At 41.2% G+C, this 19082-nt stretch overlaps 1 protein-coding gene across 1 annotated transcript in view; it reads left to right on the top strand.

The window, feature by feature from the left end:
- Positions 1-79: 79 nt before the first annotated feature.
- The window catches only part of gja11 (gap junction protein, alpha 11), a 22931-nt gene continuing 3928 nt past the window's right edge, over positions 80-19082 (top strand). Inside the window, exons 1-3 of the mRNA XM_061899574.1 lie at positions 80-155; positions 15894-16047; positions 16701-16886. Coding sequence (XP_061755558.1) covers positions 15919-16047; positions 16701-16886 — 315 coding nt within the window. The 5' untranslated portion in view covers positions 80-155; positions 15894-15918. The remainder of the gene's footprint in view (positions 156-15893; positions 16048-16700; positions 16887-19082) is intronic.

Here is a 19082-nt window from a genome sequence, read left to right as displayed (position 1 = left end):
ACCCCTTAAGCATTGTGCATCCTGGCGAAACACTGAAGGATTGTTGTGCGTAGAACAACCTTGCTGATAAGACGGCCTCAGGAACGAGAGAAGAACTTCTCGCTCATTAGCTGCTGAGGTGTCATTCTTTCTTCATCGTCTTCACAGCTCTCCTGGTAAGTCTTATTCAAGGCTGGTTAGGGCTAGACAATTATGGCAGAAATAATAATAACGATTATTTTGGTTGATATCGTCATCACGATTAATTGCATGATTATTAATTAGTTTGAAAATATTAGTATTTATTGTACCACCAAAACTCAAATGTAAATACAGTTTTAAAAAACGGATATAAATTATTACCAAACCACAAAATTTAAAATACTAATAGCAATAATAAATTTTAATAATATCCATCCATTTTCTACTGCTTGTCTTTTTACAATAGCAGTATAAAAAAACAATAATTAAGTTTTTCCTTTTTAATTGGTTTTAAATAAAGTTAGTTTTACCTTTTACGCCTATTTTATCACCATAGAACGTGGGCTTGTTGTGTCAAATAAAATGATTGTTAATTAAATGCAAAAATCTTCATGTTGGTGCAATACATCTTGAACAATTTTGACCATAATTGTGTAAATGTATCAATAGGACGTGTCCAGGGTGTACTCCACCTTTGCCCGAGTAGTGCTGGGGTAGACTCCAGCAACCCCCTGCGACCCGAGAAGGACAAAAGGTAGAAGATGGATGGATGGATGTGCTTTAAGAACATTTTGCTTGCGTAAGGTACTTTTATAAAACCTTTATTCTTTTAGCGGAGTCAGACCGGATGTGGCGCAGCCCAATTTTATTGTGAAGGGATGGAGGGGCGGGGGTAGGGGAGTGCTGTGCAGTTCTCAGCTTGAAAAATAAGGACTTGAAGCTTTAAAAAAAGAGTGCCTCTAAAGTTGCGACCGCTGTTTATTTATTGATGTTACCAACCCCAAAACCAGTGAAGTTGGCACGTTGTGTAAATCATAAAAAAAAAAAAACAGAATACAATGATTTGCAAATGCTTTTCAACCTATGTTGATGCAAAGTATAAAGGTGTTCTATGGTTTGATGAGTCCACATTTCAAATTGTTTTTAAATTCTGTGGACGCCGTTTCCTCCAAAACAAAGAGGAAAAGAACCACCCGTATTGTTCCTGGCGCAAAGTTCAAAAGCCAGCATCTGTGATGGTATGGGGGTCTATTAGTGCCCAAGGCATGGGTAACTTACACATCTGTGAAGGCACCATTAATGCTGAAAGGCACATATAGGTTTTGAAGCAACATATGTTGTCATCCAAGCAACGTTATCATGGACGCCCCTGCTTATTTCAGCAAGACAATGCCAAGCCACGTGTTACAAGAGCGTGGCTTCATAGTAAAATAGTGTGGGTACTAGACTGGCCTTCCTGTAGTCCAGACATGTCTCCCACTGAAAATGTGTGACGCAATATGAAGCCTAAAATAAGACAATGGAGACCCCAGACTGTTGAACGACTTAAGCTGTACATCAACCAAGAATGGGAAAGAATTCCACCCGAAAAGCCTCAAAAAGAGGTCTTCTCAGTTCCCAAACGTTTACTCAGTGTTTTTAAAAGGAAAGGTCATGTAACACTGTTGAAAAAATGCCCCCGTGCCAACTTTTTTGCGATGTGTTGCTGCCATTAAATTCTAAGTTAATGATTATTTGCAAAAGTTTGAACATTACGTATCTTGTATTTGCAGTCTTTTCAATTGAATATAAGTTGAAAAGGCCCTGCGATGAGATGGCGACTTGTCCGGGGTGTACCCCGCCTTCCGCCTGATTGTAGCTGAGATAGGCACCAGCACCCCTCGCGACCCCAAAGGGAATAAGCGGTAGAAATGGATGGATGGGATATGTTGAAAAGGATTTGCAAATCATTGTATTCTGGTTTTATTAACTAAATTACACAACGTTTCAACTTTACTAGCTTTGGGTTTCGTAGATCAATGACGTCATTACCAACAACAGAAGCCGATGAGATGTGTTGTGGGTGTATGGATTGTTCTTGCTAGCTTTAGCTTCGTAGTTTAGTCGCCGTTTAAAGAGACCGTGTCCACGTTTCAGGGCCTGTTCTAGGCTGGCATACAGTATATGAGGGGGTAGTCAGAAAAGCAAGGGGGGGATCATGTGTACATGCTGCTCCATTATGCTCCAGCACTTTTTTTGTGCTAATCCAGTTGTAACATCTGCGATGAGGTGGTGACTTGTCCTGGGTGTACCCCGCCTTACGCCCGATTGTAGCTGAGATAGGCACCAGCGTCCCCCGCTACCCCACAGGTAAGGCTAGGCAAGGCAAGGCAAGGGAATAAGAGGTATAAAATGGATGGATGGACAGTAGTAACATTGCTTTCTGCATGGAATTTTTTTTGATAGCTTCAGCAAGGTCCTGATTTACTCAGATCCGAACACCACACACTAAATAGAGTGTGCAATTAGTGGGCGTGTTGCGTGTGATTTACAAAAACTGCGTGTGCAATTGTAAAATGATGCAGAGGATTTTGCGTGTACAACACATGGCATTACCACGAAGATACTCTCATTTACTACACAATTATGTTGTCATGCGCTTATCTGTGGCGTTGTCCTATGTTTTCAAACATGCAATGGACATGTACAAGTTTTATGGGCATTTTATAAGCAGTCGTGCAGTGCAGCTACAAAAACGCCTTCTATTTTTTTAACTGATAAAGGTGCATGGGAGAGAGGCTGCACTTTGTGCGCCTAATACGCAAAAATTCATACTTCGGGAAGTTTTTTTTCTTATAAAAACATTTTAATAATACATATTCTATGTTAAAAAAAAAAGTCAGTAAAAAAAATACTCAACACCATTGAATTTGTTTTAATCAGTCCCTTAAATCCTCTAACAGATACACAATTATGTTGCTGAATAGACGATATGGCTAATATTTTTTTTTCTTGACTATACAAAAATGTTGACACACACACACGTATTCTCGTCTTTCGATTCTTTGTGCAGCGTCAGCATTGATCTTGCAGCCGTGTGTGGAACTGACAGTTTGCACAGTTACTAAATAAAATGCAAAATAGTGCTGGCAAACGGTGATAAGTGTTGATAAATCACATTGCGCTTGATGAATAATTACAATTGCATTTTCTCCTGGCAGTATTGTGAGCGTTTTGATGATCAGCACATATTTTGCATCGTAATGAAGACAGAGACGCAAAATGGAATGCTCACTTAAGAGACGCAATACACTTTGCACACGTTTAGTAGATTTTAGTATACGCAATCCATCCATCCATTTTCTACCGCTTATTCCCTTTTGGAGTCGCGGGGGGTGCTGGCGCCTATCTCAGCTACAATCGGGCGGAAGGCGGGGTACACCCTGGACAAGTCGCCATCTCATCGCAGGGCCAACACAGATAGAAAGACAACATTCACACTCACATTCACACACTAGGGCCAATTTAGTGTTGCCAATCAACCTATCCCCTGGTGCATGTCTTTGGAAGTGGGAGGAAGCCGGAGTACCCGGAGGGAACCCACGCATTCACGGGGAGAACATGCAAACTCCACACAGAAAGATCCCGAGCCTGGATTTGAACCCAGGACTGCAGGAACTTCGTATTGTGAGGCAGACGCACTAACCCCTCTCCCACCGTGAAGCCTAGTATACGCAAACCTTTAGTAAATCTGGACCTACAGTATGTGTCCACATTAACCGGGAGAAGAGAATTGCACTTTGTCAGGCCTGTACTTTCACACCTGTACAACTTGGGTGTCTCGCCTGAAGACTCTTAACCACAATAAGGTGTCAATCTCTCAGGGGAGAAAACTGAAAAATAAAAGTAAAATAAAGTATACTTTATGCACATTTTATCAACCACCACAACATTTATCTTAGTCCGATGGCCTACTTCTTAAACTGAATTGAACCTTTAGTAGGACTTTACACAAAATGGTCAATATTTACCAAACTGAAAAGCACAGTAGTATTATGATTAATACAAAAACAATCTCCTCAAACTAGTTTGTCATCAGGTCAGTTGAATCATGCCTCAAAGTCTCTGCATTCTCCAATTATTTACTCACAGAGAAACTTGACAGCACTGCCTACACTCTAGACCTAATAAAGTTTTACTCACGTTGTGTTTTACTGTACCATCTAACAGAGTCAACAGTTCCACTTGTTCCTTAAACATATAGCTCTTTCATTGTGTTCTCTGATCATTTTGCATGTAAACACTTGCAGTGTGAGGAGGTTCACATTGTATAAGTGACAGAAAGCAAAGTGTGTAGACAATTACGACCTGAGGAAGTTTACATTGACGCAAATAATGGTAGCCTATATATTTGTTTTCATCGGCGTTTGAATAGAAATAGTAGTGATGGGATCAAATGTGTTGAGTGATGGAGGGGGCATTTCTGCGTAGCGCGTATCGAGGGTTCAATCAATTAATGTTTATTTGTGTAGCCCTAAATCACAGGTGTCTCAAAGGGCTGCACAAGCCACAACAGCATCCGAGGTTCAGCGCCCACATAAGGGCAAGGAAAAAATCACAACCCAGTGGGATGTCAATGAGAATGACTATGAGAAACCTTGGAGAGGACCGCAAATGTGGGTAAACCCCCCGACCCCCGACCCCTCTAGGGGAAAGGGTTGCTTCATTTAGGGGAGGAGCCGGAGATGATGATGAGGTAAATTGTACTGTATACAATATTTTTATGTGATTTGGTCACAGAATCCTTTGAGGATTATTCTACTAAGGTCAAAAGTGCAAATGTCCACCACATGCTCTCAAGAGAGTGGTGGCTCTTGGCCCCAGGAAATTGGGATCCAATAGGAATGTAGATTTGGAGTTTAGGAGGAAGAGTAAATACATTAGCAACATCTGGTAAGAAGCTCTCACATGTAGGTTTAGAGCAGTGGTTCGCAACCTTTTTTCTGTGATGTACACCCTGTGAACATTTTTTTAATTCAAGTACTCCCTAATCAGAGCAAAGCATTTTTGGTTGAAAAAAAGAGATAAAGAAGTAAAATACCATGTCATGTTATTAGGTTGCATAACAGTGCAAAATATTGCTCATTTGTAGTGGTCTTTCTTGAACTACTTGGGAAAAAAAGATATACAAATAACTAAAAACTTGTTGAAAAATAAACAAGTGATTCAATTATAAATAAAGATTTCTACACACAACTTAAAGGGCCCTCTTCTAAACATTTCTTCACAAAAAAAGAAATCTTGAACATCAATATTTATGGAACATGTCCACAGAAAATCTAGCTGTCAACACTGAATATTGCACTGTTGCATTTATTTTCACAGTTTATGAACTTACATTCATATTTTGTTGAAGTATTATTCAATAAATATATTTATTAGGAATTGTTTAATTGTTGCTATTTTTAGAATATTAAAAAAAAAATCTCAAGTACCCCTTGGCATACCTTCAAGTACCCCCAGGGGTACGTGTACCCCCATTTGAGAACCACTGGTTTAGAGTATAGGAGTCGGAGGTCACCCGACTCAAACTGGTCACAGGAAATAGGTTGAACAAACAACAAGCTGGGCTTTTGTCCAGACTGACCGGCTCCAAGACTAGGGTCACGAAGAGTGGGGGGGTTTTGTGTAAAAGGTTAAAAAACTGAGAATACAGCAGAAAAGAAATCCGGCCCACTTTTTCTCCTGGAGCTGCAAATCCAGTCAGGGGATCGCTGAAACAAAAAAGCTTCTTGTTCGACGATTCCTTCTTGGCTCATCACCCATCGCACGACCAACAAATATACAACAATGACTAGTCGCCAATTTGTACCACGTGACCGCTCCAAGACGCAGTTCAGCCTCGCGGCCCGCTTTACCACGTGACTGTTTCAGGACGCGGTTCAGATTTGGCAGGACTGATTCGACAATTCATAAACCACCCAAGCTCCAGTGAAAATGTGGGCTTGTGAAACTTGTGGCCAGTTCGAAATATGGATAGAGAATAAGAATAGTTTTTTAAAATGCCGCTTGAATCAAAGAGGGACGGCAAACTGAATCAAAACGACAAACTATGGTCCGTGCAACCGCCTTTTATTCTGTGCGTTCGGTTCTTGTAGACATCAGTTCTCCAATGTGTTTAGCACTGTTAACATTAGATTAATTAAAGTAACGCATTTTGTATTTATTATGTTTACCAGCTACAAGAAATCAATAGCTGGATAATGGAGAGGTTTTGTCAAAAAAATAAAAAAATCGCCTAAAACCAAAAATAAAAATTAACCTAATGAACTCTGTTCTGTACATCACTGTCCAAGTTAAAGGCCTACTGAAACCCACCACTACCCACCACACAGTCTGATAGTTTATATATCAATGATGAAATATTAACATTGGAACACATGCCAACACGGCCTTTTTAGTTTACTAAATTACAATTTTAAATTTCCCGGGAGTTTCATCTTCGAAACGTCGTGTAATGATGATGTGTACGCAAGACGTCACAGGTTTTTAGGAAGTATGAGCGCTGCGCACACACACAGTTAAAAGTCGTCTGCTTTAACGGCATAATTACACAGTTTTTTGGACATCTGTGTTGCTGAATCTTTTGCAATTTGTTCAATTAATATTGGAGAAGTCACAGTAGAAAGATGGAGTTGGGAAGCTTTAGCCTTTAGCCACACAAACACAGGGTGATTCCTTGTTTAAAATTCCTGGAGGTGAAACTTCACTATGGATCAGAGCGCGGTCAAGCCAACATGGATCCCGACCACATGTCAACCAGCAGGTTTCGGTGAGAAAATTGTGGTTAAAAAGTCAGTTCTTACCGGAGAAAAGCTGAGCTTGTGCCGTCCATAGCTGCCGCCGACTCCCCTGAGACACTGCGCGTCAAGACACCCGTGGAGACACCCTTCCGACTATCAGGTAATATTAAATTCACTAAAACACTAGCAACACAATAGAAAGATAAGGGATTTCCCAGAATTATCTTAGTAAATGTGTCTAAAAACATTGGAATCCGTCCCAATGCAATCGTGTTTTTTTTTTTTTTCCCTAGTCCGTCGCTATCAATATCCTCAAACACGAATCTTTCATCCTCGCTCAAATTAATGGGGAAATTGTCGTTTTCTCGGTCCGAATAGCACTTTTTGTTGGAGGCTCCCATTACAATGGGAATATGTGAGGAGCCATCACACGGGTGATGTCATCGTCTGCGACTTGTGGTAAAGGCTGGGCTCTTCTCTTAGCACCTAAAGTTGCGAACTTTATCGTGGATGTTCTCTACTAAATCCTTTCAGCAAAAATATGGCAATATCGCGAAATGATCAAGTATGACACATAGAATGGACCTGGTATCCCCGTTTAAATAAGAAAATCTCATTTCAGTAGGCCTTTAATGTCATCTTCCTCTTTATGCCATTTCCTCAAGGTGATAGGAAAACATTATACAACCTGCCCTGTCATATGATTCTACCATGTTGGCAAAATACAAACACAATATATGTATGTACATATATAACACATAAACATATTTTATTATACTTTGTTGACTTACCTAGTAAAAACATTTTGTCAAACATTTACTGTGATTCATTGTCATTTCCAAGAGCCGTAGTAAAAACATTTCAATGCGTCACAAATTATGAGGTTAAGATGCAGCTGTTTGTAATCATACATTTGACCAGCAGGTGTTTTGTGCCAAAACATGTATTAAAGGCCTACTGAAATGAGGTTTTCTTATTCAAACGGGGATAGCAGGTCCATTCTATGTGTCATACTTGATCATTTCGCGATATTGCCATATTTTTGCTCAAAGGATTTAGTAGAGAACATCGACGATAAAGTTTGCAACTTTTGGTCGCTAATAAAAAAGCCTTGCCTGTACCGGAAGTAGCAGACGATGTGCGTATGACGTCACGGGTTGCGGAGCTCCTCACATCCGCACATTGTTTACAATCATGGCCACCAGCAGCGAGAGCGATTCGGACCGAGAAAGGGATGATTTCCCCATTAATTTGAGCGAGGATGAAAGATTTGTGGATGAGGAAAGTGAGAGTGAAGGACTAGAAATTTTTTTTTAAAAACTAGACTACAGAGCGATTGAGATGTTATTAGACAAATTTACTAGGATAATTATGGAAAATCCCTTATCTGCTTATTGTGTTACTAGTGTTTTAGTGAGATTATATGGTCGTACCTGTACAATATAAAAGTCGGAGGGGTGTGGCCACGGATGTGGTGACCGCCAATGTCTCCGAGGGAAGCCACGTTTCTCGACGAGGCTAAGGCAGCCGATGCTTCCTCCACGGTGGCAGCAACTGATAGTCGGGGGCGGCCGGTCGGGAGGAGGCTAAGAGAGTCCGCAGCAGCCTCTTCGACAGGTGCAGGAGGAACGACGAAACTCTCCGCTCATGTCTACGGTAAGAGCCGACTTATTACCACAATTTTCTCACCGAAACCTGCCGGTTGACATGTGGTAGGGAACAATGTTCGCTTGACCGCTCTGTTCACTGTCATCTTTCGGGAATGTGAACAAGGAAACACCGGCTGTGTTTGTATTGCTAAAGGTGGCCGCAATACACCGCTTCCAACCTACATCTTTCTTCTTTGACGTCTCCATTATTCATTAAACAAATTGCAAAAGGTTCAGCAACACAGATGTCCATAATACCGTGGAATTATGCGATGACAAGAGATGACTTATAGCTGTGAACGGTATTGGACCAAAATGTCGTCTATAATGCGTGACGTCACGCCCACACGTCATCATACTGCGACGTTTTAGCATGATACTTCCGCGTGAAATTTAAAATTGCAATCTAATAAACTAAACCGGCCGTGTTGCAATGTTAAGATTTCATCATTGGTATAAAAACTATCAGACTGCGTGCTCGGTAGTAGTGGGTTTCAGTAGGCCTTTAAAGCTTTGAGAAATGCTCGAGCTCAAGTGGTTCATGTGTCTCCATCTGACCTTCACTAAGAAATGGCAACTGATCGCTCTTTTTGACCCAACAGCTTATTTTGACAGAACACCTGGAGCAGAAAATACACACCTTTAACTTACAGTCCGTCAATGACATGATCGATGACTTGCGTAGTGTCACAAAGAAAATGTGTCCTTTTCACTTTCACAATATTTCACTTGAGCAATATGTGAACACCAAGGTGAACATGTTAAACCCACACCTTTCTGTTTTGGCGCCTCCAGTGAGACGTTTAACTTGAACTTCCGCATGTCAGAAGGCAAAGCATGTGATTGGCCCATCTTCGTTGCTAACTCCCACCGATCTGTGATTGGCTATATTTGAAACTTGTCCCACCCGTTTACCAGACAAAAGTAAATATAATTGGATTTTGTTTGACAACTGACAACTTTTTCTCTGTTTTTTAATTCGTTGACACTGAGGGGTGTGTGTGTGTGTGTGTGTGTTTGTGTGTGTGTGTGTGTGTGTGTGTGTGCGTGTGCGTGTGCGTGTGCGTGTGCGTGTGCGTGTGCGTGTGCGTGTGTGTGTATGTGTGTGTGTGTGTGTGTGTGTGTGTGTGTGTTCAGGCAATTCTTACTTAATGGGGACATCACTCTGTTTACACAGTCAACTAAAAGGAAAATCTGGTTTAGGGTTCCTTAATATGATATTTTCATACAGAATGATTATAAAAACATTATTACCTTAAAGTATGATTCACATTCAGAATTTTCCATCCCTCTATATATGGTACTTGGAGTTGCAGATAATTGCATTACTGCTAAAGAGCAGTTTTCAGTAGTGTCACAGAAGATGCAGGATTTGCTGTATACATGTAAAAGGACAGCTGTAGTGCTGTATTCTAAGGATCATGTCATATTTAGTTTTAACTTTTTTTTTTAATAGTCCTCAGTAGTCACGTACAAATTTGTGTGAATTATGCAAAATTATTTAAATTTGGTCCCCATGAACCATATTAACTCTTTTTCCCCAGGGTCCCCAGTAAGGATGAACAGCACATTACTTAATCAATCCAGAGATTTAAAGACGTGTATGAGCTAACTGGGCAGTGGTCATTTTACCTCATTTGTTTATGCCTCCACAACCTGCAGAAAGGGTGGTCCCCACAAGTGATGATCAAAAACTTGGTCCCCATTCCAAATGATAACCAGTGTGTGTGTGTGTGTGTGTGTGTGTTAAGTTAAAGTTAAAGTTAAAGTACCAATGATTGTCACACACACACTATGTGTGGCGAAATTATTGTCTGCTTTTGACCCATACCTGAAAACCCTCTCGATTTTTCCGGGAGACTCACGAATTTCAGTCCCCCTCCCCAAAATCTCCCAGGGCAACCATTCCCCCAATTTTTTCCCTATTCCCACCCGGACAACAATATTGGGAGCATGCCTTAAAGGCACTGCCTTTAGCGTCCTCTAAAACCTGCTGCTACGTCCACTTTTTATCTGTACAAACAGCGTGTCTGCCCAGTCACATAATATATACGGCTTTTACAGACACACATAAGTAAATGCAAGCACAATTGGTCAACAGCCATACAGGTCACACTGAGGGTATAAACAACTTTAACACTGTTACAAATATGCACCACACTGTGAACCCACACCAAACAAGAATGACAAACACATTTCGGGGGAACATCTGCACCGTAACACAACAGAAACACAACAGAACAAATACCCAGAACCCCTTGCTGCACTACCTCTTCCGGGATTTTACAATATACACCCCCGCTACCACCAAACCACGCTACTGCCCCTACCCTGCCCACCTCAACCCTTGATGCTGAGTGCCAAGCAGGGAGGTAATGGATCCCATTTTTATATTCTTTGGTGTGTGTGCGTGTGTGTGTGTGTGTGTGTGTGTGTGTGTGTGTGTGTGTGTGTGTGTGTGTGTGTGTGTGTGTGTGTGCGTGTTCATGTGCGTGTGTGTGTGTTTATGATTTACACAAGTGCCAACTTCACTGGTTTTGGGTTTTGTAGTTACACAATAACAACAATTTTAGGCCTCCAAGATTAGAAAATACATGATGACAAATGAAGTTCCAAATTTAGTTATTATCTTTTAAAAAGGGTGGCGCCTGACACATTGGAGTGACAGACGAGAGGGAGGATGACATCATGCAAGTGTTGAAGCATGTCCCTTTATTCAGCTGATTTCTCCACTACTGCGGAACATTTTGTCAACTAGTAATATATACATTTTGTGGGATTATCAAAATGTACTTTCTCAACTTCAAACATTTTTATTTTAGGGGGCAAGACAGTTATTTGAGGGGGCTGTGGCCCTTCTTTCCCCTGCCACGTACATTGTTAAGTTCAGCATGGTGCGGTTGAGTGTTTTGGGGATGAATGACACATTATTTTTCCAAACAAATGTTCTTTATCCTCACAATGACAGCATTTCATCTAGATATATGTAATTTTTTCGAATCTGCGTTTTGTAGCGGATTCCGTTTTTTCTAGCCAATTATTAGGTGAATGCAGAAATCATGCCTAATTAATACTTTCATTGATTATTTATTGATTAGGCATACTGCACTGTGTCAAATAAAAAGCAGCAATATAGCTTCTCTCTGCTAGCGTGTGCATGTGCATGCATGTGTGTGTGTTTGTGCGTGTGACAAGGTTAAGATGACATTTGCTCACAGATAAATGTGTGTTTTTGTGGCAATATCATCAGCACCTGTGACTCCTATCAGTCCAGATTGTGGCCTCCAAAGTGGACCCAACGGAACTTTTGTTTTTGTTCGCCTTGGGGGCAGAAAGTACTTTATGTTGTTTAACAACCAGAAAACACTGGTAAATTTAATGAACAAATCCTGTAAAAAGAAAAATCATTTTTCATTCCTCCTGTTCATGAAGGGGAAATCACGAAAATGGCATATTCCTTGAAAAACAAGACATTCTTTGAAAATATAGACATTTTTCTGATCAAATAAAATAAATGGTTGATTATATAACTGTTCCCTTCAGTTATACATGTTATTTTTATTTTATAAAATGTGTCCTTTCATTGAAAATGAAAACGTCAAAAGTTATTTCCATCTTCAAAAGTGAGCATCATTTTACCAACTATAGGCCTATTTATTTACTCCCACAATTTTCGCAAATTATAGAAAAAATATATGTATCAAGATTAGACTGTTTCATTGATAAGCATCTCTTGCCGAGTGAGCAACAATACGGTTTATGATCAAACATTGATGGAATTAATTGAGGAGGTAACCACTGCAATTGATAAGGAGTTCACTGTTGGCGTGTTCATAGACCTGAGCAAGGCCTTTGACACCATCGACCACATGTTACTTCTAAATAAAATGCAGAGGTCTTGCTTATGATTGGTTGAAAAGTTATATTAGTGGCATATAATCAGTGCAGTATCTGCATATGAACAGTGTAGACTCAGATAAAAAGATTATAATACATGGAGTTCCTCAAGGCTCTGTTTATATTGTATATTAATGATGTCTGTAAAATAATAAAAAAAATAAAAATAAAATAATAAAAAAACTCAACTGCATTCTGTTTGCTGATGATACAAGCCAGTACTGTTTTGGGCAAGACCTTGGCCAGGTCCTCGAGACCGTAGAGAATGAACCTTTAATTCTAAAGCAATGGTTGAATGGAAATGGTAAATGGGTTATACTTGTATAGCGCTTTTCTATGTTCAAGGTATTAAAAGCGCTTTGACAGTACTGCGCTACATCATTGATGCTAATAAATTGTCAATTTAAGTAAAACCATGGAAATGTCAAGATGGGGGGGTGGTCGCAGCTTGCTGCGGGGTCGTTCTCCCAGTAAAGCAGACAGACTACTCGGGAGATGGCGTGCAGGTATAAACATGATTTATACCTGCAAAGAACTCCGGCTTATTAGTGATTCCTAAAGCCCAAAAAAAGTCTGCGGGCTATAGAGCGTTTTCTGTTCGGGCTCCAGTACTCTGGAATGCCCTCCCGGTAACAGTTCGAGATGCTATTTCAGTAGAAGCATTTAAGTCTCACCTTAAAACTCATTTGTATACTCTAGCCTTTAAATAAACCTCCTTTTTAGACTAGTTGATCTGCCGCTTCTTTTCTTTTTCTCCTCTGTCAACCCCTCCCTTGTGGAGGGAGTCCGGTCCGATGACCATGGATGAAGTACTGGCTGTCCAGAGTCGGGACCCAGGATGGACCGCTGGTCGGGACCCAGGATGGACCGCTCGCCTGTGTATCGGTTGGGGACATCTCTACGATGCTGATCCGACTCCGCTTGGGATGGTTTCCTGTGGACGGGACTCTCGCTGCTGTCTTGGATCCGCTTTGAACTGAACTCTCGTGGCTGTGTTGGAGCCACTATGGATTGAACTTTCACAGTATCATGTTAGACCCGCTCGACATCCATTGCTTTCGGGCCCCTAGAGGGGGGGGTTGCCCAAATTTGAGGTCCTCTCCATGGTTCTCATAGTCATCATTGTCACTGGCGTCCCACTGAGTGTGAGTTCTCCTTGCCCTTATGTGGGTTCTTCCGAGGATGTCGTAGTCGTAGTGGTTTGTACAGTTCTTTGAGACATTTGTGATTTAGGGCTATATAAATAAACATTGATTGATTGCTTGATTGATTAATTTTAAGTAAAAAAGGTACAAACAAAAAGCGCTCACAGCGGAGGCACAACTTGGCTAAGGAAACAAAACTAATACATTAACGTAAACTATGAACATAAAACAAACAACACTTACTGTGGCTTGAAAAGAGCAGCATGGACTTTGGCATGAAAAACTAGCATGGACAGAGCATGAAAAGAACAATGACGCCAGGCTGACTGACTCGCAAAGACAAGCTTAATTACTGCCTCTGATTAGTGTTCGGGAAGCAGGTGAGCGGGCAAGCACTAATCAGAGACAGGGGAACAGAAAGTGCAAACAGGAACTAATGGAGTCGTCATGGAAACTGAAACAAACAAGGGTGCACAGCGACAGGAACTAATGGAGTCAAAAACTGGCAGAAAAATAGTAATACATAATCCAGACCACAGAAAAATACAGTATATAATTTTTTGCAATTAAGAAAGTTAATATACCATGTCACATTAAAAACAATGATATGGAAAGGCTGAACTGTATTCTCTTTGTGTGTGTGTGTGTGTGTGTGTGTGTGTGTGTGTGTGTGTGTGTGTGTGTGTGTGTGTGTGTGTGTGTGTGTGTGTGTGTGTGTGTGTGTGTGTGTGTGTTCAACTACATTTTTGGGATTCAGTATAGATGACAAACTAAGTTAGAAACTGCACATAAATATACTCAAGACAAGATGGCAAAAAATGATTGTTCTGTTAAGAGCTGGACGAAGTAGCTGGGGTGATGGAAGTCTGGGCTTCTCTACTTAGGCTGCTGCCCCGCCACCCGACTTTGGATAAACGGAAGAAGATGGTTGGATGGATATATAAATTTCGAAACTCTGTAAATCAAACTGCTCTTAACACGTTATATAACTATTTTGTACTTCGATATCTCAATTATTGTGTTGAAACAATTATAACTCAAGCATGAACTCAAATGTATTATTTCAAAAGAAAGCCAATAGAATAACAAATGATGCGGATTAATAAGCTCATACCAATGCGCTTTTACCATCTATGCATTTTCTACCGCTTGTCCCTTTTGAGGTCGCGAGGGAGGGGGGGTGGGGGTCGCTGGAGCCTATCTCAGCTGCACACGGGTGGAAGGCGGAGTACACCCTGGACAAGTCGCCACCTCATCACAGGGCCAACACAGATAGACAGACAACATCCACACTCACATTCACACACTAGGGCCAATTTAGTGTTGCCAATCAACCTATCCCCAGGTGCATGTCTTTGGAAGTGGGAGGAAGCCGGAGTACCTGGAGGGAACCCACACAGTCATGGGGAGCACATACAAACCCCACACAGAAAGATCCGGAGCCCAGGAGTGAACTCAGGACTACTCAAGATTTTCATCTTGTGAGACACATGCACTAACCCCTCCACCACCGTGCTGCACCGGATGTAAATATGTTCTTGTTTATTTCGTTGACCATTGACGGAAGAAATATTACACTAAACTAAAGTAATAATTACTCCAAATGCTCAATTTTAGGCTTTCTAAATGCACCTTACATGTGCGGTGACTGTGAGCCTATACTCAGTGGGGAGCCCAGCACATGTACAATGTCATTTAATGAATGCCAAGGCACCTCATATGATATTTTACTGCTAACTTTTTCTTAGCCTCTTCCTACGCCGTCATTGATAAGAATATGATGGTACATTTCCACAGTTGATTATATTGTGCCACTTTGGCGCTCGGTGTTGGGCCGATGATATCCCTTGCTGGGATCATAAGCAGTTTTATATTAAATGTGTTATTTTGCAGTAAAAAAAATATGTCTTTACAATTAATTTGTTTTGTTGATGTACAAAATATGCATCGATTTAAATTCAGGTTTATTTAAAGTATAAAAATCAGTTCACTTAAAAAAAAGTGTGAAAAATGACTCCGTCGCCGCGCTATTTTCATTGAGTGTGACAGCAATATAAGCCACCATGCATGGCGCCAAAAAGCACTTTGATAAAAAAGATGACAAACACTAATGAATTGGGGAAATAACTTGTATGAAAGCACAAAGGTGACATCCATGTGGCTCCTTTCCCCTTTAATGAATGCAAAGTTAATTTCGTACTTATCCATTTCTTTCATCATTTGTACGTATTTTGCAATGTTTTCTGCAGTTAAAACTATTGTAATGTGCTATGTTTTGTGTGTCTGGTACTGATTGGTTGGCTTTACGTGATTTTCAATGGTAAACATTGCTTGTGTTTTCATACGATTCTGTTTTCTTCTGACCTTTGGAACAAGTTACAAAAAAAACAAAAACAGGCACGACTGTATTTACAAATTGCAATGCTGTTGTATAAGTTGATGTGTTGTTGGTGGCGCAGGAAGCGAAGTCAGCCCTGAATAAAAATGGGCGAATGGGAGCTCCTGGGCCGCCTGCTGGACAAGGTGCAGACTCACTCTACAGTCATCGGAAAAGTCTGGCTGACGGTTCTGTTCGTCTTCCGCATTCTGGTTCTGAGCATTGGTGCCGAGAAGGTGAGTGAAGATCAGAGTTTCTTTACCATAGGGCCGGGGCCCATTGTTAGGCCTCGAGAGCACGCCAAAAAAATATGTGTTTCTCAGCTGTGGTCCTTATGAGCTGCAGCGGTACTCGGTTGCAAAACACTTTTCCACCACTAGTGACACTAATGACAAGATCAGGAGCTAAAGTCAGAGAGGTTTCTTAAGCGCAAACATTATGACATAACTGGGGGGGGTGTATTTTCATTTGCACGTTACTTTTATTGACAGTCTATTTAACAAACATGCATTAATAGTTTAGTTAGAATTCATTCAAGTTAGTACTGAATATTTCTATGTACACTTTTCATCAGTTTTTCAGAGTCCCTTTTTTGCAGTATATTTGATTAGTATTTATTTTATAGGGTTTTAGGTTTATCCTGTTAAAATGTCAGTAGGTTCTATATAGTTATTCAATAACATTAAAATGAAGAGTAAGATTACTAATTCAGTGTTGGTTTTTGAGCGGGTCCTGTGTCCCTCTGTAGTGAAAAAGTTGGGTCTAAAGGTTAAAAAGGTTGTGGATGTTGAACATGCAGTGGATGCAGGAACACCAGCGTGTCTTTTATGACCTTGCAGCCGCCATATTTGACAGCAAAGTGTGTGGCGCGGGTGGCGTGTGATTCCAGGTGTGGGGCGATGAGCAGTCGGACTTTGTTTGCAACACCAAGCAGCCCGGCTGTGAGAACGTCTGCTACGACCTCGCTTTCCCCATCTCTCACGTGCGTTTTTGGGCCATCCAGATTATCGCCGTGGCCACGCCCACGCTGGTCTACCTTGGTTACGTCCTCCACATCCTCCACGCTGAGAAGAAGGTATGATGATTAAACAAATGCTGTGAGGCCAGCATTATCATAATTATTTAGCATGAATTCTATGGAGCGCAAGGTGTCTTGTTATGCGACCCATCAAAGATCATTGTTACGACCAAAAGAAGATTTTCATACAAAAATAATGGATTCAAAACCCAAACAATATATTTCCAAAGTTGTGGCTGTTGATCATTTTAGGGTTTTTTTTGTTGTAATTTTTTGTGTATTAAAAATATTTTTTTGGGTTGAAAATCCTTTGTTGTAGCCACAAATATTTAATTAGAAAATTGTTTTGTTAGTGGCAAAATCTTTATTGTTTTACTTCCAAATAATTTTTGGGTTGCAAATAGTTTTTTAAATATGGCCTTTTTAGTTTACTAAATAGCAATTTTAAATTTCCCGGGACTTTTTTCTTGAAAATGTTACGTAATGATGACGTGTACGCGTGACGTCACGGGTTGTTATGAATATGAGCGCTGCGTACACACACAGCTAAAAGTCGTCTGCTTTAACCGCATAATTACACAGTATTTTGGACATCTGTGCTGCTGAATCTTTTGCAATTTGTTCAATTAATATTGGAGAAGTCAAAGTAGAAAGACAGACTTTGGAAGCTTTAGCCTTTAGCCACACAAACACATGGTGATTCCTTGTTTAAAATTCACAGAGGTGAAACTTTAGTATGGATCACAGCGGACATGGATCCCGACTACATGTCAACCAGCAGCTTTCGGTGAGAAAATTGTGGTTAAAAAGTCGCCTCTTACTGGATATCAGCTGAGCTTGTGCCGTCCATACAGCTGCCGTCGACTTCCCCGAGACACTGCGCGTCATCACCCGGCCGTGGACGTACACTTCCGACTATCAGGTACAGTTAAACTCACTAAAAAACTAGCAACACAATAGAAAGTTAAGGGATTTCCCAGAATTATCCTAGTAAATGTCTATAAAAACATATGAATCCGTCTCAATGCAACACGATTGCAATCGCGTTTTTTGGGGGGGGTTTTTTCTAGTCCGTCGCCATCAATATCCTCAAACACGAATCTTTCATCCCCGCTCAAATTAATGGGGAAATTGTTGTTTTCTCGGTCTGAATAGCTGTTTTTGTTGGAGGCTCCCATTTAAAATCAATGTGAATATGTGAAGAGTCCTCAACATGTGACGTCATCGTCTGCGACTTCCGGTAGAGGCAGGGCTTTTCTCCAGTTGTGAACTTTATCGTGGATGTTCTCTGCTAAATCCTTTCAGCAAAAATATGGCAATATCGCGAAATGATCAAGTATGACACATAGAATGAACATGCTATCCCCCTTTAAATAAGAAAATCTCATTTCAGTAGGCCTTTAATGCAACTGTCACGTTGGTTGCCTATGGTTTTTCTTGCGCTAAGTCCCGCCTTAGTGTTTCTTGTTAGCTATTCCGTTAGCCCCACATCCATGTGGGCCCAGGTATGGGGAAATACCAACCCAAGACCTTAACGGTGGAACAGGGGGAGGATGATTGCTAACCCTATGGAGCGTCACATCGGCTGGGATGGCGGGAGAAGGCTGCAGCAGAAAAGGGTTCCCAGTTGTCTTTGACTCCATGTCACTGGACCCTGACCCGGATCTGTCAAGGATCGTGTGGTGACTGTCTGTGCACCAGTCTCCCCACGTTAAACAAAAAACTCACAGGCATCCTCCATAAAAGGATTCCGCCCTATGTTTCGAGTGACCGTCGATGATGATGATGATTCTGTTAGCTCCCCATAATCAATCAATCAATCAATCAATCAATGTTTATTTATATAGCCCCAAATCACAAATGTCTCAAAGGACTGTACAAACCACTACGACTACGACATCCTCGAAAGAACCCACATAAGGGCAAGGAAAACTCACACCCAGTGGGCAAGGAGAACTTACACCCAGTGGGACGCCAGTGACAATGATGACTATGAGAACCTTGGAGAGGACCTTATATGTGGGCAACCTCCCCCCCCCCCCAGGGGACCGAAAGCAATGGATGTCTAACATGATACTGTGAAAGTTTAATCCATAGTGGCTCCAACACAGCCGCGAGAGTTCAGTTCAAAGCGGATCCAAGACAGCAGCGAGAGTCCCATCCACAGAAACCATCCCAATCGGAGTCGGATCAGCATCGTAGAGATGTCCCCAACCGATACACAGGCGAGCGGTCCATCCTGGGTCCCGACGA

The sequence above is a fragment of the Nerophis ophidion genome, linkage group LG05, assembly GCF_033978795.1.
Source record: "Nerophis ophidion isolate RoL-2023_Sa linkage group LG05, RoL_Noph_v1.0, whole genome shotgun sequence".
NCBI classification, from domain to species: Eukaryota; Metazoa; Chordata; class Actinopteri; order Syngnathiformes; family Syngnathidae; genus Nerophis; species Nerophis ophidion.
This window is presented reverse-complemented; position numbering and strand designations above follow the sequence as displayed.